General features: G+C 48.2%; 1 protein-coding gene across 1 annotated transcript in view; it reads left to right on the forward strand.

The window, feature by feature from the left end:
* The window catches only part of CLPTM1 (CLPTM1 regulator of GABA type A receptor forward trafficking), a 405,433-nt gene that overhangs the window by 122,353 nt on the left and 255,265 nt on the right, over window positions 1-27,815 (forward strand). Inside the window, exon 7 of the mRNA XM_086938446.1 lies at window positions 512-632. Within this exon, the coding sequence (XP_086794572.1) occupies window positions 512-632 (121 nt within the window). The remainder of the gene's footprint in view (window positions 1-511; window positions 633-27,815) is intronic.

Below are 27,815 nucleotides of genomic sequence, written 5' to 3' on the forward strand. Positions count from 1 at the left end.
TCCATCTGTAAGAAACAGTAGTTAGTATTAGATTCCTTACCGCCCCGCCCATCCTCCCCGTTCTGCGAACCGATATCTAGGGTTAAGGTCCTCCCCTTTCAGAGCCCTAGTTTCAATGGCACCAGTGTTTGTTTTTAACATGGCTCTGCGTTTCTGGCGCGGAAAAGCTGTGTCTAAGAACGGACGTCAGCGCGCGGAAGCAGCGTCTAAGTACTCAGGCGACGTCATCACGGCACCCACGATGCCGACGACTGACGCGGAGCCACAGACGACGCCTACCGACGTGCAAGGGTACTGCTACGCAAAAATTTCAGGATCCAGTCTGACGCCTGGGGATATTCTAAGGTAAGGAATCAAATACCAACTACTGTTTATTACAGATATATTGTTACCAAAGGTAAGTAACTTGTTTGCTACAGTGGTAGGGCACAGACTCACTCAGTCCTATATGTGGTAGGCATATCTAGAGGTGTAGCGTGGTTTAGTTACCTATGTAATTCTTTTCTTACAGCGAGCTGAGGATTATGGACCCATTGAAATAATTTCCCATTGGCATCCCAATCTTACCATCAACATCGTGGACGACCACACTCCATGGGTGAAGGGGAGTGTGCCACCTCCACTCGATCAGTGTGAGTCTCATTATCCATAGAAAGCTATTTTTCTTTTCACTCTTGCTGATATGATGGTATTAGTGTTATAGCATGAGAGACAATCGATTTTCATTAACGATCATGGTTATCATTCTCAGCATGAGATTACATAAGCAGATATATTATCTCTGATTACCTAAATTGTTCAGGGACATGAGTCCATTGTGAGTTTGCCGCTAGACCAAACTTTCAGTGGACTTGATGACTGATCAACAGAGATCATGCAAAAGTATTTTAAAGTAACCACATTTGTCTGGTTCTAGTCAACATTAACCTTTCCCCTTTTAATGATTAGTTGGAAGTTGTTAGTGTTGCTGCAACCACCTTTTAAAGTTTTGTTATTATCCTTAGTTACGCTCTCTTTGGTCCCCTTATGTTTCCTATGGTTGCCTTTCCTTCCTCTAGGTTTACTGTTACTCTTTTGCATTTTTATGACACTTCTCGCCATCATTATGATTAAGACTTTATTGCATGATTAATTAAAACCTTTGCAACTGAATACAGTGCCATCAAGTCACAGCATATATGTTTCATAAATTCTTTAAAACATTCAAAGTTAAAAGGTCATTGTGTTATAAAAGCCTCTATTACACGTTGCTAACATGATAGTACTAAGTGAAAGGTACAACCTTGAATAGCGGACGAGGGTTTAACATCATTATTCTGAAGGAGGAGAGGGAACATAATTATATGCAGAATATGTGCAAACAAATAAGCTCCTGCTATGCTGAACTTGTTTTAGGGACTAAAACATGCCTGTTGGTCAATAAGTCAAAATGCAGCGGTATCAATGAGGGGGAGTAGTCGATAGCGAGGGCCCAGTAGTGGTCACATTATCAGTCTGCCTGTTGCATTCATGTGTCATCGCCTCTATCATCTTGGAAAAACAGTCCATGAATCCGACCAAAGGGCAGTTCAGGGTGGTGTTCGAGGGATATAAACCGGCCAGGACCACTCCTCTTCAGGATCTTATGCCTTTAGCTATCCTGCCCCTTCGTAGCATAGCCCTTCTTTCTTCTACAAGGGTGGGACGCAGGCACAATACGTGTGTTATGTCCTCTTTATGTTGATTACAGAGCCAACACGTTTCGTGAGCACTACCCCTTTTCTATTATGGAGGTGACAGATGATGGGGATGACCCCCATTCTTAGCAGTATAAACTGTAGCTTAGTTCTTTCCTTGTGGGGGTTATATAGGTAGCACTGAGGTATTAGTGCATAAGGTCATACAACCATGATTACGTGCAGAGAGGCTGGCCCTGTTTTCTATTGAAGAAAGCCGTATCGTGCACATTTTTGCTAACCTTTTAAATTCCTGTTGGCTGATGTGTTAGGCCCAAAGTGTCAACACAAGTGTACTGAGGGCTTTGGTCAGATAGTGGTGTCCTACCGACCTGTGGTTTGTATCCAAATAGATCCATAATTTGTGCGCCAGGGTGCTTTCTTTGGAGACCCTAAGCTAATGGGACCTTATCACAAAGGCCACCATGCAAGCCACCGCCTGTCTGCAGATTCCGAATTTCAGCCTTATTTGCGCTGGAGATGTGTGGGATGGGAGCTGGAAAACCGTGCTGTAGATTTCTTGTTAGTATTATGTCCAATGTCCCTCTATCCTGCCCTTTCAGTGCCTCACACCCATATGGTATGGTTGGCAGAACCTTCGCCTGAGCTACTTGCAAATCTGTGCAAAAGTGAGAACATTTAATTTTTGTTATGCAAAACAGTGCAGTACCTTTCTTTTTAAATTCCATCAACTGGCTTGCATATCTGCTGTTAAGGATGAAAAGGACGCCTAAATACTTGTAGCAGTTAGTGGCATCTATATTTTTCCTGGTGTTGAGACTGCGTTGGCTTATTGGTCCTGGCTGTTAGAACCGCAAGGATCTTGGTTTTCTTTTTATTTATTTGCAACCCATTCCTATCAGAATATGTACTGGTTGTGTCCAAAAGACTTTGCAAGCCAATCTTTATGTTGCTGATAATGCCCAGATTGCCTGCGTAGAGTATATTAGAGAGGTGGAGACCGCCCAATTTGGCAGAGTGCGAGTTTACTAAATTGAGGACCAGTGACAAGTTGGACAGGAATATTTTAAAAAATGTGGTTGCAAGAACGGAGCCGTGCTTGAGGCTTTGAAGGGTGGTTATAGGCCGTGACGGGCGCAATACGTCATCCATTTTGACCCTGACCTGCGTGTCATGGTGCAGAAGCTGAAAACCACTTAGCAAGGTTTAGAACATTGAACAGGGCGAGTTTCAGCCAGAGCTTCCCTCTATCAACCCTGTCGAAAGCAGATTTATAATCTATAAACCCCATGTATACGGGACTGGTATTGGATTTGGCCTGCTCTATCAAAAGAGATTGCGATAAAATTCACTGTTGTCCCGGTGTGACTTATAAATACAGTTTGATTTGGTGGTATAATTTGATTTGTCTAAGCCCATGATCATAAAGAGTCCAGCAGTACACCTGTGAAATACTTTGAATGGTTATCAGTTAGGGCAATCGTATAGTAATTCCCGCAAGATTTTTTTTGTCACCACCTTTGAAAATCTGAGCGAGAATCGAGCCACGCCATAAGATGGTGATAGAGCTCTTTTCTAATATGGATAAGAAAAGCGGGGCTAATTTGGTAGCCAAGAATACTGGATCTTTTATGTATAGGCCAGGTGGTATTCTGCCTGGGGCAGGAGCTTCGTCCCTTTGTGATTTGTTTTTGGATGGAGTCCTCTGAGAAGTGGAGCCTGAAAGTTGGCTGGTCATGGGTCATGGTTTGACCTTCCCGGACAGCACTGCCTGCAGAGTCTTCCACCTGCATGTGAGTTTGGTCTAGCCATGATTGGTCATTAAAATGATCATACAAAAGAGGTACCACTCCGGCTCCGAAATGTAGGAGGAGGCTGTCTTAGGAAGAGTGCCCCTAGACCATTTATTGTACGCCAGAACTTTGCTGAGTTGTTGGTCCTTATGTGATACAGAAGGTTAGCCCAAAATAAGTTCCAGGTGTTCCTTCTGGGTTCGTGCTTAGCCTCCTTCAGCTGTTTTCACGCCTCTCTTAATTTGCTTATTATATTTGGGCCCATTGGTGACATTTTGAGTTTTCTTCAAAGCTAATTGATGTTTTTTTTGGCAGACCTTATCGGATGACTGAAATCTTCCCCTTGTGAGGCCGGCGGCCTGGCTTTGCGCTGTGCCTATTTTGCGAAAGTCTGCCAGTTTTTAGGGCTCGCCTGCGATTACAGCGCAAATGCGCTGTCTCGCTGCGAGACCTGTAGTCACCGGCTCTGCTTCCCAGGAGACAGGAGATGGGCACGCGCACCCTCAGGAATCTGATCGGCTCAGGTCACGCGCAGACAGCATGCCTGAAACACACGCACGCACACCCATCTCCTGTCTCCACTGCAAGCCTCCTGCTTACTTTCACTTTCCCTCCCCCCTCCGCCGTCGGCTCCACTGCCCATCACCGCGCACAGGAGTGCTCCTTTCACACAACAAATCCCCACATGCCGCCCCCACACAGAGGATGTCAGGAGAAACAGATTATCTCAGCTGATCCGAGACGGAGTGAAAAGGGTGGGGAAACTGCTCCCAGCAATTGCCCGAGTCCCGGGAGAGGGCCAAACACACCCCCCTCCTACAATGCTGGACATATGCCCGCAGCGGCACCCAGGCGGCCACCTCCTCAGCCCCACAGCCATGTAAACAGGCAGCATGTGGTTGTGGGGCCGATGAAGAGGTGATCCAGCAGGCCGTGCCACCAAGCAGCCGCATGACCACGCCGCACCGGAGACCGAGGTCCAGAGAAGCGCTCTGCAACAGACGCTGTGCCCATACCTGCCAGTGAGTGCATCTTCCCCTAGTTATTTTGAGCGGGATAGTACTTGCACTTCCCAAGAGTGATGTAATACGTTTAATTGGAGAACCTCTGGCTTCTAATTACTTTCAACATGCTGCGCTTACTTAAAGCAGATTTTTAATCCCAATCCGACCATGTCCATGCCCCTTTTACTGTCGCTTTCTCCTACCCATCTTTGTCTCTTCTAAACCCACCCCTCCCTCTCCTCACCGCACTCCCCCCCTGACTCCGGTCCCAGCGCTGACAGGAAAATTAAACTTAAAGAGAAAGCATGTCTTCCCTCCCTTCCGGGCTCTGCCCGCCTTGGGTTTCCCCTTCACCCATCAAACGCCGCGAAGCCCAGGAGGCAGGAGCGGTGAGCAGCGAGGCGCTGTAGATGCCCCGGGACAGTAGCTGGTGAGCAGCGAGGCGGTGTAGATACCCCAGGGCAGGAGCGGGTGAGAAGTGAGGGGTTCTCTGCCCCAATTATTGTGCCCCCTACTAGTGTCACCTTTGCCCCACTTGTCTCTGTCTATCTTGTGGTCCGATAGTGCTTCCACCCTGTCTACCCACAGTCTTCTGTCCTTTGTGCTCTCCCTCTCCACCCACGTTCACTTATACCTCTCACTGCGCCATCTGTCTCGCTCGATCTCTCTGCCCGTTCTTCCCTGTTCTCTTTGTATTATAATTGTAGGAGGTTCTGGATGTCAAGGTTGACGTAAACTGACAGAGGGGAATGTTTGTGTGCGTGCACGCTCACTTCGGACATAGATTGTAAGGTAGGGGCGTTTACTCTCTCCACAATGCATAGCCACAGGCTCTGAGGTACTCTCTATGCCGCTGGTAGTTGTAGGCATGCTGTGAGATGCGTACAGTGCCTTCGCCACCACAGAGCAGACTGTAAACACAGCCTGTGACGTATGACACATCCATGCACACTTCAGATATGGGGCTGATGATGTATTTATTGGGCATCTGTCACCTCCCTGATCACCTACGCCAGGGCCTGTAAGGCGCTTTGCTCCGCAGTCACCCCCATGCTGGCTCCAGGCATGGGATAGGTGTTTCTAGGAGAGTAAACAGCAGACTTTTTTTATTTTGTTGATTCCAGACAAAGAATGTTTCCATAAAATACATTCCTGTCGCAGAAGAGTCCACGCCAGCAAAATGAATCAACCACACACTGTCGATTCAAGTTGTGACTATTACTACAGCGCTACGAGGCCATACTAATGGCAGCCTGCACTAAGCAAACGTATATAACATACCATGCATGCCATACCGTACCCTAACATCACGTTACATCACATCACATAAAATACTGACGTGTGCAGGAATGTGCACCCTTGACTCCAGTCTGTACTTCACACTTCCAAAAGTGTAAAGACCCTCCCTCCGCCCCAGGCCTAGAGTACTCTCCACTAGTGCACATGTTCACACATGTACTGCATTATATGAGTATATGCACCACTAGAGTAGATGTACATGTCCTGGCCTATGCGTTCTGCACTCCTGAACATGTATGCACATAGCCACCATGCCACACCTTAGTGTCTTAGTTACTACTGCACATATAGGCATACAACATCTACTCCAGGCCTAGTGTTCTCTGCCTTGCACATAAACCACGCACTCCTTGGCTCAGTAGTACTGCACATGTATGCACATATACCACCCACTCCAGGCCTCAGTGTACTCTGCAGTACTACACGTGTATGCAGTTATGCACATGTACCAGCCACTACAGGCATCAGTGTACTCTGTAGTGCTGCATATGTATGCTCACACATCATCCACCCTAGTCCTTTGTACTCTCCACCACTGCACATGAATGCACATATATCAGCCAGTCCTGATCTGTGTTTAACTTCTGCTATCCCAGACGTTCCGAAAGTTAATGGTTTATCTCTCCCCTTACTCCTCTTTGCTGACGATGCAGTGCTGATGGTACGAACGCCAAAAGCAGTGCATGCTTTTGTGAATTTTATCGGCGCACAGGATTTACAAACTAATTTTACTAAATCCTATATCATGGCTGGTGGCCCGAAGAAAGATGAGTTGTCAACTCTGTTGGGTCAAACAGTTTAAAATGCACCAGTACTTTTTCATATCTGGCAGCAGGATCGTGGGTACCAACTATCAGTTTAGGATGAAACTGTCAAGGGCTATTGGATCACTACTCAGCTTGCCCCAACCATCCTCTAGGGGAGCTCTTATCCTGCTGCTTCAAATCTTTAAAACACAGTGTACCGGACACTTTCAAAAGTGATGCCATTCAGCCTGAAGAGAACAGGATTGCAGAAAGGTCCTGGCAGTTCCAATTTCATCCCCCTATTTAATCTGCCATGAAGAACTAGTTGTCCCATACATATTGGATTACATCAGAGAACGCCCCACCTTATTATGGCTAGAAAAATGGAAAAAAAAGGAGGCCAGTTTGACCAAGGACATCCTTATGGACAGCCTCAAATGTAAAAGGGGCCTAACAATCAGATGGCTAGCTGGTGTAGAAACAAGCGGTCATAGGATCGGCATTCCATTTGTCTTTTTGGATCCAGAGATTAATATTAATATAAACAACAAGCATTTACAATGCAATTGGTCTTGCATTATTAAAGTTTGAGCTATTGGCATTGTAAATGACAATGCCTTTTATTCATTTGCATCGGTGCGTAAACAAGCTTTTTGTACTTATAGTCCATGCTTATGAGAAGCAAGGCTGGCAGTCTCTTTTACTGCCAGCCTTGCTCATCGTAATCAAGGACTATAGGTTCAAAGTGCGTGTTTATGCACCGATTACAGGTTTTAAAAACAAATGAATAAAAGGAATTGTCATTTACAGTGCCAATAGCTCAAACTTTAATAATGTGAGACCTATTGCATTGTAAATGCTTGTTTGGAGAACATTGACCAGCTGAGGATTGGATCTTCCTCTATTTCGTGGATGTTAACTTATAATTGCTTGGCTTCTGTGGCCTAATTTGGGAGGCTGTTGATGGTACACTTGATGCGTTTTAGATGGATGGTGTGGATGTCAAAACCTCTGTTCGCTGCCATGTTTTGGGTCAGGCGAATGTTAAGGGTGAGCACTTGGGGCTTTGTTCTCTGACCGTTTTTTACTTCCGCCGAATGCAGAGATTTGGTTGACAAAGAATATTCAATCAAGGAGGCCCTAATGTTAGTTAAGTATGAAAGGCAGGTGGCTTGTCTAGATGAAATCGCCCATTGAGGGCTCTTAATCCAAGGTGTTCCAAGTTTCCTTGAAGACCCGTCCTCTTGTGTCATCTTTGGCCCACCCGGGGTGGTCCTGAGGTCATATAGCCCAGCCTCCTACTTATAGCTGTGCTATCTTGTTAGCAGGAAGATCAGTCATTAGCCACATGTTAAATTCTCTTGAAATTAAAATATCTGTGCTGGGATTTTCTAATCTAAGGTTTAGCACTGTGGTAGTCAGTTCCTTGGTAATCGCTGACCTTGAGAATTTGGACGAATGTAGACATTTATCAGGTAGGCTCCTTGACTGGCTGTTGGCAGTTCTGAGCGAGGTTCCGACTACTTGGAGCCCTGAGGTGTTGCTTGCTAGTTCCCAAGAGCAAATTGCGCTATTGCACAATACATAGATTGCAAGACCTCCACAGCTGCGGCCGAAGTTCATTTGTTTGGTTGCAGGAATATATTGACATGTATACCGTTCTTTCTGGTATGCCGTCAGAAGCCATGTCTCTTGCAGCAGGATGATTTTCAGGGGAGGGTAATTTGTATCGCCCGACGCCCGAGACATCTAGATTCCTTGCAAGGGCAAGAAGTTTTAATGTCTGGTTTGTCCTAAGGACAAGGAGATCATGCACCACAGTAAATCGAGACACCTGACGGAAACAAAGTGCCTTACAGAAGAGCCAGTCACATTACACAAGGACGCATTCATATTTTATTGTTGTAGGCACGAGGAGATTAAAAGATTTGTTCGAACTCACAGGATGTTGAACAGACACTGAAAACCGAACCTGGTTCCTCAGCTCCAAAACCGGATGCTCTGGATGTTGGGCCACATCGTCTCCAGTGAATATGAGCATGGTTAAATTCGAATTGGCAGGTTGCATACAGAAATTGCACAGCGCTGTCAGCTAACAGATTTGTATTTCTCCATGAAGCTTTCTTGTAGTTTCGGGGCTCCTCTTCTGACCCCTTTCATTCCTTAGAGCAAGAGGGAAACATGAAGCAGCGTCTGCAGTCTGAGAACAGCCACAGCATGGGCGGGTAAGAGGCTGGCAGACCCTGCTCTCACCTGGGCTCTTTGTTCACACTTCTGATGTGCTGCCCTTTGGCCTCTCAGATACAGCCCTCAGGTCGATCCCCACTCACTCGCATTTGAGGTCTGCAGTGAAATAATTCACAGGCCACTGCGTTAGCCCATTGCTTTCCCTCTGCACTTAACTGGTGTCTGTGCTCCCCACTGGCCTCACCTGCAGACCCTGCTCCGATCCCCTGGGCCTCATGTTTCAACCAGGGTCTACATTAAAGCTCCTTACTTTCCCTATGGGCTCTCAAGAAGCCTCCTGTCCCGCTGGCCGATACTTCATTATCCTGAGCCTCCCACGTCTTACCCGGTGCCTTATCTGGTCTTGCCTCTTGCCAGTGCCTTCTACCTAGAAAACTAGGTGTCCCCGACTTATCCCTTCGTCATCCGGGAATGAAAGGCTGAAAGAAGAAATTAAAAGGTGCAAAACCTAGTTTGCCTTTGCAGGCAGGTTTGCAAGGAATATATTTACCACAAACTAAAATCCCTGCGCCTTAAATTCAATTAAATGTTACCAAAATCTTGTACCTAAAATTGTCAGGGACTTTAAATGCTTTTCTGTGCAGCAAGCATGACTTTAGGGAAGCACTGGGACGCTAGACTAACGGTGATCTCTTCCATAACCAGGACAAAAGTTATCCATTTACAATGTCAGCTACGCGATCGGTGACCTCAGGCCCTCACAGGGACTAGAGCTCTAGTCTCACTAAAGACATGCATGCCCCCAGGCTTCCCATTAATCTATATTTAATCTAATTTATGGCTAGCATGTCTCTGACATCTTTTTGACCTTGCTGCCCCTGCAAACACTATCAAAGTTCTGGTCAAACTACTTTCTCCTGTGCTGTTTAGAAATATATAGGTTCGAGGCATGTGAGCTGCTGAATTCATATCTGTGCATAGATCGCCGCCTAGTGTTGGGTCCAGATGATTGCACATTTTTGTCCTGGAAGAGTCTTCGAAGTATCACAAGATAGGTGGCTCCTCCCCTGGACTACAGTGCACATGGGCATCGACTCCATCCTCAGATTGTTTTTTTCCGCCATTGAGTTCGGATGTCTTTGGGTTCCCTCTAGTCGGAATCGATAACTTTCTTGAGACCAAAAGGTCTTTAGTTTATTACGTCGGTATAGTCTTGCGTTCTGGCTTAGTTTTCTTCCTGCTCGGTTCCGAGCCGGATTCTCGACACCCGCGTGCTCTCGGCGCGGAAGGCCTGGTCGACGCTCCAGACCTATCGACCTTACATCATGGACCGGAGTCCATTCAAGAGATGTCTGGTCTGCAACTCTAAGTATCCCCACATCGACGTCCACCCGGTGTGCAACAAGTGTCTGTCGCCGGACCACGATGAAGCCAAGTGTATGGCTTGTTCACGCTTCAGGTCCAAGGAGACGCTAAAGCTTCGACGAGCTGCGCGCCAGGAGGTCCAGCATGCTGCACCGGCGCCTGTGGACATCTTCGATGCGGGGGATGTCGAGGACGAATCTATCCAGGACATTTCTGAGTTGAACCCCGCGTCGGACGTAGACTACGACTACGACGCGGATGCAGAGATGTTCGAGGCCGAAGAAGTCGTCGAAGAGGTAGGAGACGACGACGGAGCCCTCGGGGCCATGGAGGACAGCTCGGATGAGGAGCTTCCTCAAACGGACTCTGGGGCCGTCACCATTCATGAGGCTCAGGTCGAGGGATCGCCTTCGGGCCTTACCCAAGATCTTACTGTGGGTTCTACGGCCCCGCCTTCGGGCTCGGCCACGGACATGGCTGCCGAGCCAAACCCTGGAAAATCGAAACCAAAAGTGAAACCTACGGTCTCGACTCCAGACCCTGCGCAGGTGCCGTCCTCGAAACCGAAAGTGCGCATCGCTTTGGTCGACTCCAAGGACTCGGAGCCCTCGGCGCCGAAGAAGCCGAAGGTGGCCGTCGAGCCGAAGGCTCAAGTCAAGGGCGTCGAGACGAAGTCTACCACGCCGAAGACTAAAGTCAAGGTGGTCGAGTCGAACGCGTCGACGCCGAAGACGGTCGACGTCGGCAAAAGCCTCAGCGACCCGAAGAAGGCTATCGGCGATCCGAAGAAGGCTCTCGGTGACCCGAAAAAAACGACTGGATGACCCGAAGGTTCTGGCGACTCCGCGTCAACAGGACAAAGCCAAGGGCACGACGCCCCGAGAGTCGACTCCAGGTGTGGCCTCGAGGGATTGCACTGAACCGGCGCGCCCATCCGCCGCGTTCACCAAGAAGGTAACTGACTCCCTGCAGCGCATCAGGGACGGAACAGCGTCGGCCGGTCCGAAGGATCCTGCACCGACGAAACCGGTGGAGAAACCATTGAAGGCGTCCACGGCCATCCATTTCACGTTGCCACCGAAAACGGCGCCGAAGGCTTTCGCTCCTAAGGCAGTCGCCAGCGTGCCCGAGGACGTCTCCTCGGCGCCGAAGTCGTCAGCGGTGGTCCCCGGCCCACATCCTCGACGACCTTCAGTGGAAGAGCATCAGGAACACTTCATCGATGCTGAAACGGGCAGGCTTTCCCTCCACAAGCGGAAAATCGCACCTGAACGCCCAATGGAGTCTTATAAGATCCCTCTCAAGAAGACGAGAGACTCTCCTTCCACTCTTGTTCTGGTGGAACCGCTTTCCCCACAAACTCACAATGTCTCGCCCACTTACTCCGATGTGGACGCTGGTGAGGGGGATGATGAGGACGAGTACAGTTATCCTGTCTACACAGACCCTGAGGATACCAACGAACCCTGGGCTGCTGGTGGTGACCCAGGGGACCCTCAATCAGGACAAGACCCTCAACTGTTTTCTGCAAAAACGTCTCCTACAGAAGACTCTGCAGCTTTTAATGCCCTCATTGAACGGGCAGCAAACAATCCCAACGTCCAGCTCCACGCTGACCCTGTGGATGTCGACTTCCTGTTTGATACCTTCTCGGTATCAGAAAAAACTGTTAAGACTCTGCCTATGCTGAAAGGTGTTTTAAAGCATGCTGCTGAGATCTTTAAAGAACCTACTAGGGCGAGGGTGATAAACCCTAGGATTGACAAGAAGTACAAGTCGGTGCCCAATGATCCTACCTACATCAAAGGACAGTTGCCTCTAGACTCCCTTGTTGTCTCAAACGCCCGGAAGAGGGCTAATTCTCAGACTACGGGTGATGCTCCTCCCCTAGACAAAGAATCCAAGGTCAAATACCGCCGCCAGGGCTATAAACACTAGTGTTATGCTGCGGAGACATGCCTGGCTGAGAATCTCTGGATTTAAGCCAGAGATCCAAACTACCATCCTTAACCAAACCGTCAACCCAGATCACCTGTTTGGCCCGGAGGTTGACCCCACCCTAGAAAAAATTAAGAAGGACACGGAGACTGCGAAATCCATGGGTGCCTTACAGTCCCAGCAGTTTCGGAGTGGGTCCTTTCGTCGCTCAAACACTAGGGGTGTTTCAAGGGGCCAGCTCTCCCAGTCCTCGCAGTACTACAAGAGCAACACTCAGCCCACATACACCAACAAGAGTCGAGGTGGATATCGTGGCAACAGCGCCAAGGGCAGAGGTCGTGGAAACAACTGCTCCAGATCCTCTGCCACCAGCAAACAGTGACGCCTTGTCACTGCCCCCCGACGACACGACACCGGTCGGGGGGAGACTCCAGCAGTTCCTGCCGGTCTGGAAGTCCATCACCACAGACAGGTGGGTCAGGAAACTTATTCAATACGGTTATTGTCTGGAGTTAACATCCACTCCACCCAACATGCCCCCAAGAAACCGTCCTATGTCGGACGAGCATTTGCACTTATTGCAGCAGGAAGTCACCGTTATGCTGCAAAAAGGAGCAATAGAGCTCGTGCCTGTGCAGGAAAGAGGCACAGGGGTCTACTCCCTGTACTTCTTAATACCAAAGAAGGACGGGTCCCTGCGGCCCATCCTGGACCTCAGGCCACTCAACCATTACATCCTGTCGGAGCACTTCCATATGCTGACCCTGCAGCAAGTGCTCCCGTTGCTCAGTCAGGGGGATTTTCTCGCAACGTTAGACCTAAAGGATGCGTACTTTCACATTCCACTGCACCCTTCACACAGGAAATACCTCCGGTTCACCATCCAAAATCAGCACTACCACTTCGAGGTTTTACCTTTCGGTGTCACCACGGCACCCAGGGTGTTCACGAAGTGCCTGGCGACAGTGGCATATATAGGGTACAGTGTCCCAATAGGTATCAATGATTAAGGCAGTTTCAAAGATGCATGCATCCAGCATTACAGGTAAAGAACAACAAGGAGTCTCAATACATTTGTGAAGGACTTATTAATCACCAACTTATTTGAATTGGGGAGCACAGTTATAAAGCAGCACTGTACATGAAAACATTCATGAAGCAACCCAAATAGCACTTGGTGACAAGGTGATAACAAAGTGAAAGTGACGACGCAAGTGAACGTGGTGAACAGCGTGGTCGGCGCAAAGTGACTGAGCAAAATCAGAAATAGGCTCCACAATAAGTACACATAATTCCACTGTCTCCAGACACAGCCACCAGAGGCACGAGTGGGAGATACATCCATCAGTAATCCACCCGTACTTCCAAAGGTGGGGTCATCCAGAGATAGACCTGTTCGCCACAAGGGAGAACGCAAAATGCCAAAGCTTCGCCGCCAGGTTCCCACACCCACAGTCGCAGGGCAATGCGATATGGATGAACTGGTCAGGCAAATTTGCGTACGCTTTTCCCCCAGCACCAATGATACCGCTGGTGGCACGCAAGCTGAAGTAGCACTCGATGACTCTCATCCTGGTTGCTCCAACGTGGGCTCGCCAACCATGGTACACCACGTTTCTAGAACTGTCCGTGGTACCGCATCAGAGGCTACGCCTCACACCCAGCCTTCTGACGCAGAGCCATGGTTACATTCAGCATCCAGATCCGCAACCACTCAACCTGGCGATCTGGCTCCTGAAGTCCTAGAGTTTGGCTACCTGCACTTGCCTTCTGACTGTATGGACATCATTCAAGAGGCAAGGAAGCCCACCACCAGAGCATGCTATGCGGCGAAATGGAAGCGGTTTGTCATTTATTGTGCGGACCACAACATTAACCCGCTAGATGCGTCTATTCAAAATATCATCTGTTACCTTTGTACAAATGCAATCTGGCCTATGCTTCCATTCCCATACATCTGTCTGCATTGGCTGCTTATCTCCAGAACAGGCAGCACCTCTCACTCTTCAGAGTGCCTGCCATTAAGGCTTTTCTAGAAGGACTCCAACGAGTCATTCCTCCGCGGACTCCACCAGCTCCGGAGTGGAACCTCAATGTGGTCCTCACTCGGCTGATGGGTCCTCCCTTTGAACCACTGCATTCCTGCGAGATTCAATTCTTGACGTGGAAAGTGGCTTTCCTCATAGCGATTACATCGCTGCGGCGAGTTAGTGAACTTAAAGCACTGACTATCCAAGAGCCATTTATTCAAATTCATTCTAACAGGGTAGTGCTTCGCACTAACCCTAACTTCCTTCCTAAAGTTGTGTCTCAATTCCATATCAACCAAACTATTGAATTGCCTGTTTTCTTCCAAAATCCTGAGTCATTGGCAGAGAGAATGCTCCTAGAGGGCCCTGATGTATTACATCGATAGGACCAAGGATTTTAGGAAGACTTAACAACTCTTTGTTGCCTTTGCACCACACCACAAAGGCAACCCCATTTCCAAGGCTGGTATTGCTAGGTGGATCGTTAAATGTATCCAGATCTGCTATCTGAAAGCCAAGCGTACTCTCACCATTCCACCGAGGGCCCACTCCACCAGAAAGTTGGGGGCCTCCATGGCGTTCCTTGGAAATATTCCTTTGGAAGACATATGTAGAGCAGCCACATGGTCTACCACACAAACATTTACCAAGCATTATTGTGTTGATGTGCACTCCAAACAGCAGGCAGCTGTAGGGCAGGCTGTTCTAAAAACACTTTTCCAGACTGCTGCAGCTGGCACGGGCAACCGCCGTTAATGGAGGGACTGCTATGTATTCTATGCACAGATATGAATTCAGCAGCCCACATGCCTCGAACCGAATATGCTACTTACCAGTATGCATCTGTTCTTGGCATGTAGGGCTGCTGACATTCATATCGCCCGCCCTCCTCCCCGGCGCCTGTAGCAGCTGCAGAATTTACACATACTTCTAGCATGGTCATCATTCACTGAGTTCCACTCCATCTTGGCCACAATGGCTAAAAACAATCTGAGGATGGAGTCGATGCCCATGCGAACTGTAGTCCAGGGGAGGAGCCACCTATCTCGTGATACTTCGAAGACTCTTCCAGGACAACAATGTGCAATCATCCGGACCCAACACTAGGCGGCGATCAATGCACAGATATGAATGTCAGCAGCCCTACATGCCAAGAACAGATGCATACTGGTAAGTAGCATATTCGTTGTTTTAGGTAGCACTTGGTGCAAAGGGTTAACCATAATCCAAGCACAACCAATCCTGGAAGATGTGGACAGAAGAACCATGAAAATGTAACACTTGCCCAGGATCACACATGTGGTTAAGTGGTGATTAAAAGTTAGTTGATCTGCACCCTCGTATGGCAGCCGATAATAAACCCCTTCGCTGCGGCGGCTATTCTGCCGCAGCGCTAAGGGGGCGGGGGGCGGCGCGGCGCGCTCATGCTGGTGACGGACCTGCTCCGTCACCAGCCGCGGTCGCGCTGTGCTCATGGCGGAGCGGTTCTGTCACGGCCCTGCCCGCTCAATGGAACGCTCAGCGCAGGCTCCGTCATCACCACAGCGTGACCGCGGCTGATGACTGAGCGGCTCCGTCACCAGCAGGGGAGGCCACTTTTCAATAAGAGCCTGGTGCATTGTTTGCTTACATAAGGCAGAAATGTACTTCAAATGTACTGGGATGGAGGTAAATAGTTAAAGCAACATTTATAGCAAGACAGTTTGTTTATGCACTGCACAGAAAAGCGCTTCTTAAAAATAGGAAAGTAAACTGGTTTGAGAAGGTAATCTGTGTCCAAAGAAATCTGCCTCTAGTGCCCCAGATTTTCTTTCTCAGCCACATCTTGCAACTGAGCTGAACATGAAATGCCACCACAGATCCAAGGCTTTTACTCCCAGGCAGTAAGGAAGGACGTGTTTTTTTTCTACTGGAAGGTAATCACATGCAAAATAAGTGAAAACACTAGATGTAAAAGTTCCAGTTGCTTTAAGCAGAAACAGCTAACTTTGCAAACCTCTCAGTTAAGGCAGTAGGAGCAATTGAATGTGGTGTTATGCTGTGTCAGCCAGCATAAATGACAAAAGTACCAACCATAGAACCTCCTCTACTTGCTACATAACACCCCAAACATCTTGCGCTATATCTTCAACCCTTTCTTTCTCCTGTTTGCAGTTTCAAAACTGTCATTTTTTTAATTACCTGCCCAACTCATCTCCTTTCTCTTGTTGTGTCTAAAGTCTCTGCCATTGGTCCAGTTTCCCATTGGGACCCAGTCTAACCTGCATGCTGTATTTCTTACCCCATCAAAGTCCCATTTCTTTTCTTATTTTTTTTATCTAAATCTTTATACATCTCTAGCCAACTTGAGCTCCCTTCCTTTGCTCTCAAACTACCAGGGTGAAACCACCATCCCTCAATTTCCCTGCCCTACTGCCCTCCTTTCTCTTTCTGCCCTCTACCATCCATCTAGTTAATTGTGTTTCTCATCTCCCTTTTCTGTTAAACCCCAAATCATCTCTCTTCTTTAAAAATCAGCATAACCCTAGCTTTGTTGTATTTCCTCCCCTGAAGCCAAAAGTGGTTCCTTCTTTTACATCTCTCCCATCTTTAGCTGTGAACTAATGAGCCATCAGTGGTTCCCGATGTAACTGTCTTCCTCTGCAACTCCTCCTGCCTGCCCACCCGTTAAATCACTACCCCCCTGTGTAACTCCTCCCTCAGGACATCACTGCTTCCCTCTATAGCTCACCCTGCACACCCCCAATAGATCACTGACTCTCCATGAAACCTCTTGGTCATCACTGACTCCAATTGTAACACATTTTCCATCTCAAGAGCCCAAGTAATGTTGATGTGAATGTTTGTAAGTGTTGTCACCTCTGTCATACAAGTGCTTCCTTTAAATCTTCTTGTGTACAGAGCACGGGTGCAACACTTGCCTCTGTGGTCTTTATTGACTTGTTCTCGGACTGCTGTCCTGGGGGAGATGCCTACAGATTTGTGAAGTATTAATAAATACTGGGAACATTATACATTTTTGGAGGCTGAATACTGGTGCAGCCATCTCTAAATTAACCTAATGACCACCAAGGTGACGGTCACGTTTACTGTAAGTTAATTTTCATCCTATTTTTCCATTCCTCTTTCTTCTTCTGCAAATGTCCTTAAATCTCCACTCTTCCCATCTCTGACTTTTTATGTTGTCTTTTTAACAGCCAACTATGTCGCTCTTACTTTAAGTTGCCATTGATTTTCAACCGTATTCTATAACTTATCATTCCTTTCTGTCTATCTGCAGACTTGTGAGATGACTTTCTGGGACAAAATGATGGTTGAGCATATCTGGATAGCACAAAGTAAAAACTATTCATAAGTTGTTGTTTCGGGTCAAAATTGTCTGTGTCTGCACCCAAGCCCTTTCAAAATCTCCCCCACAATTTGCTAGAGTTCTTTCAAGCCTCTATTTGAAAAGATGGGGAACATTATGAAAACAAACATGTTGATTATACTGGCTTTTGTCATCAGGCCCCTGAGTTTTTTTGGCTAGATTTGCCCTGCCAGTCACCTTATTCACGTTTCTTCCTGGGTGTCTGCTTATGCCACAGTGCAATTTATTTAAAAATGCAAGTCTTTAGGGTCTCAGATCTTGAAAGCGGACCTGTCTAGATTAACAACACGTCTGAGGCCCAATAACACTGCATACATGATCTTTACTAGTAGATTAAGTCAGAATCCACTTTATCAATGGACAAATGTAATTAGCATTTCTCTGAAGTGGGAAGTTCAAGACTTGGAATCAAAAAGTAAGCAACCTTCCACTCTCTGCCCCCACAGAGATTGATCTGCATATTGTGGTCCCAAAGGAGCAATATTCTTGTGAAATATCTTTAAACAACAATATGTTTGTCAACAATACTCTGTCATACAATCATTATTTGGGGTCAGACTGTCCTGACTGGAAAATTACTGTTTCAGCAAGTGCTAACCACTTCTGTTCCTGGCCTACTGAAAGCAGCTCTGAGTTGCCATGAAGCCTAACAGCACAGCTTTTCTAGTGGTTACATTTCTGTCCTAAGCGCTGCAGAAGCATACCACCATCCAAAGGGAACATTAAGGTTTCAATTACTGCGGTCAATCACTGTCGCAGTATACACGTACCAGCTTACTTTCACAGGCACACATTTCTGCAGCTTGTACCTCGGGTGCTGAAACTAACAATATACATAAGAAAAGCAATGATACACCTTGGTCTCAATATCATCCACTACATAAGTTATTTTAGATAGGCAATACAGAACATGAACTTTCCTTGTGCCAGTTCTATGCAACTAGCAGATGCAGGGCAGTTAGCACCTGGCCTCTACTTAAGACCTCTTGGATTTCCAGTATACAATCTCTTTCAAGACTGCCTGATACTCTAATAATACTCTCTGGGGCTTGTTTAAGATATTATTGACCAGCCAACCAGTATTGCAATCGACTCTCATACACACCTTAGTAATACTTCTAGAACTATCTGTAATCCATTTGGGTATGTTGAGATTTCTACAGCACAGGCCTAAATGTACCTCCACCCCAAATTGGCTGCAAGATTTGTCATAACAATGTCACAGTGTCCAATTTGTACAAGCAAAAAGCTCACATATTTGGATAGATGATTCTTTGAACTATGTGGGCTGAAATCTTAAGAACCATCCCCTAAAAAAGGAAGTTGTCTTCTGCTCTTCTCATGAGGGCTAGGAAAGTCATAGTTCACTGTGTAGGGCACTCATATATCGACATTGTTACAGATCCTGCCTGGGTATCAGATTCCGGTTTGGTTCTAGCTGATTTGTGACCGTCTTTTATATTCATTGTAAATATCTTGTACCAAAACGTACATCATGTAAATATGTAATATTGATTTACCAGTATAGCGTACACGGGTAAAGTATAATTTCTGATTCCTGTATTCTTCCTCTTTGTTGACATTGCTCTCCCAAGAGCCAGCTTCAATGCTTCATGTACTAGGATGTCTATAATGCACTCTCTAAGACCAAACATACGCTTTTGGCGGTCAGTTTAATTGATTTAGGGAATAGGTAAGACAAGTAGATTTCTTTGCAGGACAAGTAGTTTTCTGCCCAATTTTGTCCACTGACAATTCAACACCCCTGGATTTTGAAGGAGCGTAAATAAGATATGTACCCTGATCACTCAGTTTATTTGCCAGCCCGTTGACGTTCCAAGAGCATGTCTTGAGTGGGCTTCCTGTGTAAACGTTGTGGCAGTTCCTTTGTCACCTCAACAATCAAGTTGAGTTCAAGGTCCCAGACAGCCATGTCCAGTTCGTTAATGGCATCAAGTTAATCCATTTATGAAGGACAAAGCATTCCTCTAGTAATAACATTTCTTTATGGATCTTCAGTAATATTAGGAGTGAGCGAAAATGCCTTTTTTTCCATGCATAACTTTTGTGTGTAGGAAAGTGGATTATGTTATGTGGTGGTGAGACTTCACAGTGTAATAATGTCACAATCTTTATCCTGTCCGATGAGTTTTTTAATAAAAGCTTGAGCTCAGTCTAACACCGCCTTATAAGATGAATATATTTTATGCGTTAAATAGACGTAGTGTGGCTCACTGGTTAGAGGCGGCAGACCCGAGAGCAGAGGACGGCCCGGGACCAGGGTTTGATTCCCGGCGCGGCAGGTTTCTGGACCAGGGTCAGCGGACTCGATAATTCTCTCGCCTCGGTGCCCACTCTGATCAGCGATCACACTCGGCAACTCTGGGCATTAGCTTGCCTCATCTTCACTAACGGCCCCACCAGACCGCCGGGGATGCCTGGTCTCACCCTGGAGATACCCATTAAGGGACCATCTCTCAGGGAAGCCAGGAAGGGTTTCGCAGCGGTCGAAGCGCCTTGGGACCCTCCGGGTAAGTAGTGCGCTATATAAATGCCTATACATTTACATTTACATTTACACCAAAAAGACCAATCTTTTGAGGGAATCCAGAGATATGAATTTATCAAAGGTAAAATAAGTCACTGCATTTCAATACTCTGAATGCAATAAATGCTTGTGCGTAGCTTAGCGGTCTGACCACACGAGCTAGCCTGACTTATGCTTACTACCCATCCTGGGGTATCAACCAGGAATCTCTAGCCATCTCTAGCCATCTCTGCCCAGGGGTTTTCTTTCAGTCTGTACTGTGGTTGGGGGGCTTTTGTCCAGTGTTGCTTTTTCCAGTGGGATTGTACTGCAGGAGGCTCTTGTTGTTGTTGGTCTCCTGCAAAAGAGGCTGCAGTCAGAGATTGGAGGGCCAATCCAGCTAAACCTGAGGGGGAGGGGGGTAGACACAGGTCTTAGGACCCTATAGGCACCGTTGATTCACCTGTGCAAGGGCTCTGGGACCCAGGTGCAGAGGTGCTTTGAGGTTTCCAGTCACAGTAGTTGGGGACTCTTACTTCAGGGGTCGACCTGGAGATGGGGAACAAAACAGGACAGCTAGGTCACTCTCTGTGGGCCTGACATCCCTCATTGGCTGGCCATTCTTTGTAGGCTCAGTATCCGGATTGGACCACCAACAGGTCTTAGCTCCTTCAAGGGGGTCTGGCCCCCGGGCTATTGGTTCTGGAGGGATACTGGCGTGTCTAGCGTCTTGTTAGTCGCTAGGAAGACTGGGCTAACCTCTGAGAGCACCGAACAGCTCTTTTTCGGTGGCTGCTGTGTCGGTGAGTCCTGTGGTCAGCAGTTTGTTAACCAGAGCTTGTGTTTCGCTACCTGCAGGATATATGAAGTATCTCTACCACTCCATGGGAGATGCTGGCTGTTTTCTGAAGAGCTGGAGGCCCTCCCACACTTCTGGAGGTCGCACAGGGGTGGGACAAGTCGTTGAAATTGTCACGAGAAGCAGACGGGCACCAAGTCAGTCCCAGGTCCTCAGTGCTTGCTTCTTTGGACTAATTTTTGTCCTACTTCTTCTATAGTGAGTCGATTCAGATTGCCGGGTGTCAGCTGGTCACCTAAATACTTATTTAAGGGGAGTGAAGGGTAGTAGCCAATGGGCTACTTACCCCACTGGGTCACTACACCCCCTAGATGACCACTTCCTGTGGGTAGTGGGTACCACTCATTCCTAGAGTCTCTAATTCCACCACCCTCAAGATGGTGAAATTCTTTCTTTTGAGTTCACTTCAGGTTGCCCACCATAGAGGTGTATCCAGCCTGGCAGTGCAACACGCCTCCTGACTATCTAATTCTCCAGTATTAGGGTGTCTTTCATAGATTTACATGCCTGAATCATTCCCAGTCGTTGGAGTGGAAGTCCCACAGTAAATAAAAAAGCAATAATATGCCTATTGAAAAACCAAAACTTGGTTATAACAAACCAGGAAGAAAAGTAGCCCTAAGCTACAGTTTACAGAACTTCCACACTCATGACTATACTATTCATGTTGTATAGACCAAACTGCAGCCAATCAGGCGACAGCACCCACCAGAATGTTCTCCCCAGAGGCTCAGGCTCTCAGATTTTCTACCTCACGTCGTGTGAAGGGAGTTTCCCTGAGCTCTGCTCAGTTTCCTCTTACTTTGGTTGGGTTTTTACCTTCTAAAGATGTCTAATTCAAAGTCCCTCTTTAGGGATTGTGATTCTTGTGGGAAGCTGAGGCTTTTTAAGGAGGATCCTCACAAGAAGTGTATATTTTGTTTATATCTTGATCATGAGGTGAAGGAGTGTAAAATCTGCAGAACATTTCCTCAGAAAACCCTCGGACAGAGAGGGACGTCTTCTCCTGTGGCTCCAAAAGATCAAGGACCAGGATAACCCCGTTTCTGAGGGAGGGAGTATAGCCTCAGGGTCTACTATGTTCTCTAGAAAGAGGAAGGCTGAGGTTGAGAAGGCTTCTCCTGGGGCAAAGGTGTTGAAGAAAGCCAAATCCTCTCAGGATACTGGTGTGCCTTCTACTTCAAAAAAGGTTTCTCCACCTGTAAAATTTGGTCCTGGTACGCCCCCAAGGAAAACTGGTGCAGCGCACAAGTAAGTCTATAATAGGCCCTGGCACTACTCTGCCCGCTGGGGCTTCACTGGAGCTCTAAGGCAAAAGTATACCCAACGTTGCAGCTGCCCACGGTCAGGTGGGATGGCTGAAAAAATCAGTGCGGGCACCACTGCGCCCTATGCATGGTCACAGGGGGCAGGCACCAGTCATGTGCCCCGACACCCCCTCAACGCCCGCATAACTGAGCACCACTCACCAGGCTCCTTTTTGGCTGCTGCAGGCTCCGTCTCAGTCTCCTCTGGGCTGCTCCGGGGCTTTCACTTTTGAGGTCCGACACCCAGTGCTCTCCGACGCTCACGGGAGCCCCACACATCAACAGGCCACCTCCAGGCCTCTCCTCGCTACACCCGGGTCGGGAGCGAGACCGACCCTCCCGGGCGCGGCTCTTCAGGCTCTGATTCCGTCTCTGGTCCGGCCCCCAAGCAGACTCTGCCAGCGTGCAGGGCTCTCCTCGTGGACACGGGAGCCCCGCCTGCAGTTAGGCTCCTTTGCTGGCTGCGCTGCAATTGGCCTGCCGGACGCTTAGCTCCGCCCACAACCAGGCAAGTCTTTCTGGTCTCGCTGAAGCGGCCCAGCAACTTTCTCCTCTCTGTAGCTATGCGGGGTGGGCACCCGCTGGTAATACAAATTCAGTGGCGACTAACAGCTGGGTGGGCACCCGCTCTCAGGAATAAACCAATCTGGGGTGGGCACCCGCTCGGAAATAAAGACAATCGCAGGGTGGGCTCCCGCCAACGAGCACCGCAATGTGGGGGGCACCCGCCTCCATGGTAATGATGCAGGGTGGGCTCCCGCTCGTTTTTTCGCTTAAATTAACCGTGTGGGCACCCGCTCAATGCCAATAGCAGAAGAGCTGCAAATCCAAAAAGAGAAGCGCTCTCCAAGCGCTTGGGCAGAGTCCCCAGCACTCACCCGCACAAGCAAAGCGCTCTCAGCAATAATGGTATAGCGCTTCTCAAGCAAAATACAAATATAGCGCTTAGTCCAGAAAAAGTCCTTTAGAATGAAGGGGTAAGGCTGGGCCCAGACAGGCCAGCACACAGGGCCCTCCAGCAGGGAGGCAGTCCCTCGCGGCGCTTCTTCCTAGAGCCCAGCAGCCGACCCACCCCCCCCTCCGCCCCCAAGTCAGGAACAGCACCACAGAGAACAATTTTATGGGGTCACGGCCCCTTCCTTTATACACCCTTTTCCCTTTGTCTGAAAGCAAAGGGCTGGGGAAAACAGATGCAACTGGTTTGGGGGAGCTTTGGGGCACTTTGTTTTGCTAAGCTCCTCTCTCCTGTGTTAGGTGGGGGCTCAGGGATCAGACACCCCACAAGGACGGCGCCAGCATTGTGGAGGGAAGGCACAGTCCTATCCATGTCCCAGGTGCGACTCCTCCCTCCCATCTACATGCAGATCTCTCTAATTATCCAGTATTATGGGTGTCTTTCATAGATTCACATGCCTGAATCATTCCCCGGTGTCGAGACGGGAGTCTTCGGCACATAGAAAAGTAATGTCCTATAGACATACATAGAGAAGTAGGCCTAAGGGCCTTGCCTTAGTAGCCTATCTATGTCCTATTGTAAAAAGGACCAAACTCCAGAAGGTAGCAATTCAGCTACCACCTCCCTCTAGAACCTTCCTGTCAGGAGCCTCAGTCTCTCAGATTTTCTACCACACGTTGTGCTAGGGAGTCTCCACCTGAGTTCTCCTCGGGTTTCCTAGTTTTATCTCTTTTCTTCTCAGAAATTGGATATTTCCTTCATTTATACACCATGGCTGAACAACAGAAGAAGGGTCTCTTCAGAGCTTGCTCTTCTTGTGGTAAGAAGAGGCTCCACGTAGACGATAAGCATGAAACCTGCTTATGCTGTCTTTATCCGGCCCATTCTCCTAAAGAGTGTAGAATTTGTAGAACATTCTCTACAAAAACACTAAAGGACAGAGAAGGCCGGCTGCTCCTCTGTTGAACAGGCTGAAAACCAGAGAGGACCTGGAATCTTCTGAGTACGGTGAGATGGCTTCAGTTTCTTCTAAATTATCCTTGAAGAGGTCAAGGGTTGCTTCCCCTAGCCCTACAGACGTTCCTCCTAACAAGACTATTAAAAAGTCTTCTGAGGCAAGATCTACAACGTCTGACAAGGAGGTTCCTGCCTTCAGGAAGCTTGCGCCGTCGTCGACGACTATTTTGTCGACTATTACCTCAGCGCTGAAGAAGACTGTGTCTACAGTCTGTTTCTACATCGACGACGACTGTGTCGACGACGATGGCGTCGTCAGCATTCTCATCGACTACGACAACTCCATTGTCGGCGGCAGGCAAGCCTGCGCCGTCGATTATCCTCATTACAAGGCCCTCGACGACGACGACAGCGGCGACGACGTAGCCGAAACCGACGACACAGTCGGCGAAGACGCCCTAGTCGACAGGCGTACCGTCGTCGAAGTCTCCGACGAATGTGTAGACAGTCGACGACTAAGACATAGTCGACGAGCGCACCATCTACGACTGGGCCGTCGACGAAGGTACCGTCGACGAAACCATCATTGTCGGCGATTAAAACTCAGTTGTCGACGACATGGAAACAATCGGACTTGATTTCTCCGTTGTCAGCTGCCAGCCAGCCGCCTACAAAAAAGAGCACGAAACAACCTATAACCCCTGATTTAACATCTCCAAGTAGGGTGCAAACGCTACCCCCGTCACATGTATTACAGGACGAGGAATCAGATGAAGACCAGTATGGACAGGCCAACAGTCCTTCGGATCTCATAGTAAAGTGCCAAAGCACCGATGAAGAGGGAGATGAGATGGTTTATACAGAAGAGACTGAACATTTGCATGTTAAGACGGAGGTTACACCTATGGTATGCCTTCCGGTGTCTATAGTTTCAGACTTACGGTTCTTGATCCAAGACTATAAGCAGCGCTTTCCTGAACCAACCACTGCCCCTTCAACGGAAGCAAATCCACTTACATCTGGACCGACACCATCCTCACGTCCTAGACCATCACCTTTGGTGATCCGTCAGGAAAGAGAACCAGTGCACAATGTCCCGTCTTCTGACAAAGAAGTTGAAGAACCAGAAGAGGGAGAGGTTTGGGACGACCAGTCCGACCATAGGGATGATGAGGACTACATCGCTCCATCTCCGGGCACTCTGGAACCCACTATCTTGGACTCACCGCCAGTGGACAGTGGCGGATTTCACAATTTGGTGGAGAGAGCGGCCACGAGATTCCATATGAAAATGTAATCCCATGAAGCAGACTGCTTCCTATATGATTTTAAAGACCCTGTTAGGAAAACAACAAGATCAATTCCTATCATTGAGCACATATGGGAACAGGGAAAACAGCTGATGCAGGCACCAGCCTCGGTCTCTGCAGTAGTTCCACGGCTGGACAAAATGTATAAGGCACCATCAACAGCAGCAGCCTGCATTACTGGGCATCCCAAGCCAGATTCATTTGTTACCCAGGCAGCACAAAAGAACTCGAGGAATCCGGCATCCCCATTGTCCGCTCCACCGGACAGAGGGCAGAAAGCTTGACAGTATTGGCTAACGCATTTCCACCACGTCGGCCATGACTGTGAAAGTGGCTAATTCCATTGCGTTACTAGGCCGCTACAATAGGCAATTGTGGGAGGATATTGCCCCGTATCTGGAGGAACTACCAGATAACTTGAAAGAGGAAGCACAATCGCTCCTTAAGGAAGGCCAAACATCGGCATCGGAAATTATCGATTGTGCCGTAGATGTGGCTATGACCGGCTTCAGACCGCTAGCAGGGGCCGCGGTCTTGCGAAGGCAGGGGTGGCTTAAGGCTACATCCTTTCGCCAAGAGGTCCAAACCAAGGTACTGGACATTCCCTACGACGGCCAACACCTTTTTGGGGAAAAAAATCGATGAGGCCCTGCAAACGATCAAAAAAGATACCGACACGGCACGAGCGCTGGGCACATTGCAGTTTAAGAACCAGTCCTTTCGAGGGAGCAGAGGCAGAGGTCAATCCTCTTACAGAGGTTCTTACCAGAGCAAATCCTCATATTCCTATAACCAAGGCAGATCGCAATATCAACCGCGACAACAGCAACAAGGTCGTCAGACCTCGTATGGAAGGTCTAACTACAGGGGAAAAAATCAGAGGAAAACCGCTGGCGGATGCCAATTACCTTTTCCAACAGCCAGTCCGTCCACAATTTCATTTTTTCAAACTTGGAGGAAAACTAACACACTTCCTCGACAATTGGAGATCAATTACAGCGGATCGGTGGGTGCTCCAATTGATCCAATTCGGACATTCATTAGAATTCAATTCAATTCCCCCGAATACTCCTCCTCGCAAGCTTCAACACAGGCATCTACGATTACTCCTTCAAGAGGTCTCTTCAATGTTAAAGAAAGGAGCAATAGAGCGAGTACCAGCAGCTCACAGAGGAAAGGGATTCTATTCCCGCTTCTTTCTAATACAAAAGAAAGGGAAGAAATGAAGGCCCATCCTAGACCTCGGGGCACTCAACACATTCTTGAAGAGTCAATCGTTCCGTATGGTGACTATCCAAGAGATCTTGGGGTCTCTAGAGGAAGGAGACTTTATGACGTCTTTAGACCTGCAAGACGAATACTACCACATCCCTATTCACAAAGGCCACAGGAAATTTCTCAGATTCGCAGTGGCAGGTCAGCACTATCAATTCTGTGTCCTCCTATTCGGCCTCAAGTCGGCACCCAAAATTTTCACCAAGTGCCTCTCCCCAGTGGCAGCCTTACTACGTCAGCAAGGACACCAAGTCATCCCATACCTGGACGACTGGCTGGTAAAAGCACCATCTTTGAAAGGCGCAGTCAAGTCTTCCAGCGCCTGTCTCAATCTTTTCCAGCAACTGGGTCTGACGCTCAACCATGAGAAGTCAACCTTACAGCCCTCCGAGTTCTTACCTTTCTGGGGGCGACATTGGATACGGAATGTTCAAAAGCATTTCCATCTCAGGAAAGGAAGCACAAGCTTATCGCTCTGGCCACCGCAGTTGCCTTGAGAAAAACTTTGCTGGTCCGTACTTTCAAGTCCCTCCTGGGGATGATGACTTCATGTTTCCTGCTTATTCCACACTGTCGGCTCAGAATGCGCCCTCTGCAGGAGGCCTTGACAAGGCAATGGACTCAGAGCACAGGCTCTTTCGAGGATCGCATTGTGATAACACAGCAAATGTCCAAAGCCTTGCTATGGTGGAGGTCGTCCAAAAACCTCTCGCAAGGACTAACATTCCTGCTGCCTGCAGCCCCACACGTGATCACTACGGATGCCTCCCTAGAGGGTTGGGGAGCGGTCCTTCAAGAGCTGCAGATCAGCGGCAAGTGGACGGCCAAGAAAAGCCGCTCCATATCAATCTCCTAGAGCTGAGGGCAGTTTTTCTATCTCTGCAAGCTTTCCTACCGCGCATCCAGAACTCCCCAGTGCTTGTCAGGACCGACAAAACTACGACAACGCACTACTTGAACAAACAGGGAGGAACGCGTTCGCTCACACTATCTCGCGAATCGCAGAAAATCTGGAACTGGCTCGTGCTCCACAGTATCACGCTGTCAGCGGAGTATGTCCCAGGCAAGGACAACATCATAGCAGATGCTCTAAGCAGACAGAGATCGCTGTCCCACGAATGGGAGCTGGAACAAGAAGTGCTGGATCACATCTTTTCGGAATGAGGAAGACCGCAGATCGACCTTTTTGCCACCTGGGAGAACGCCAGAAGCCGCAA

Source organism: Lissotriton vulgaris, chromosome 9 (assembly GCF_964263255.1).
Source record: "Lissotriton vulgaris chromosome 9, aLisVul1.2, whole genome shotgun sequence".
In the NCBI taxonomy this organism is placed as follows: domain Eukaryota; kingdom Metazoa; phylum Chordata; class Amphibia; order Caudata; family Salamandridae; genus Lissotriton; species Lissotriton vulgaris.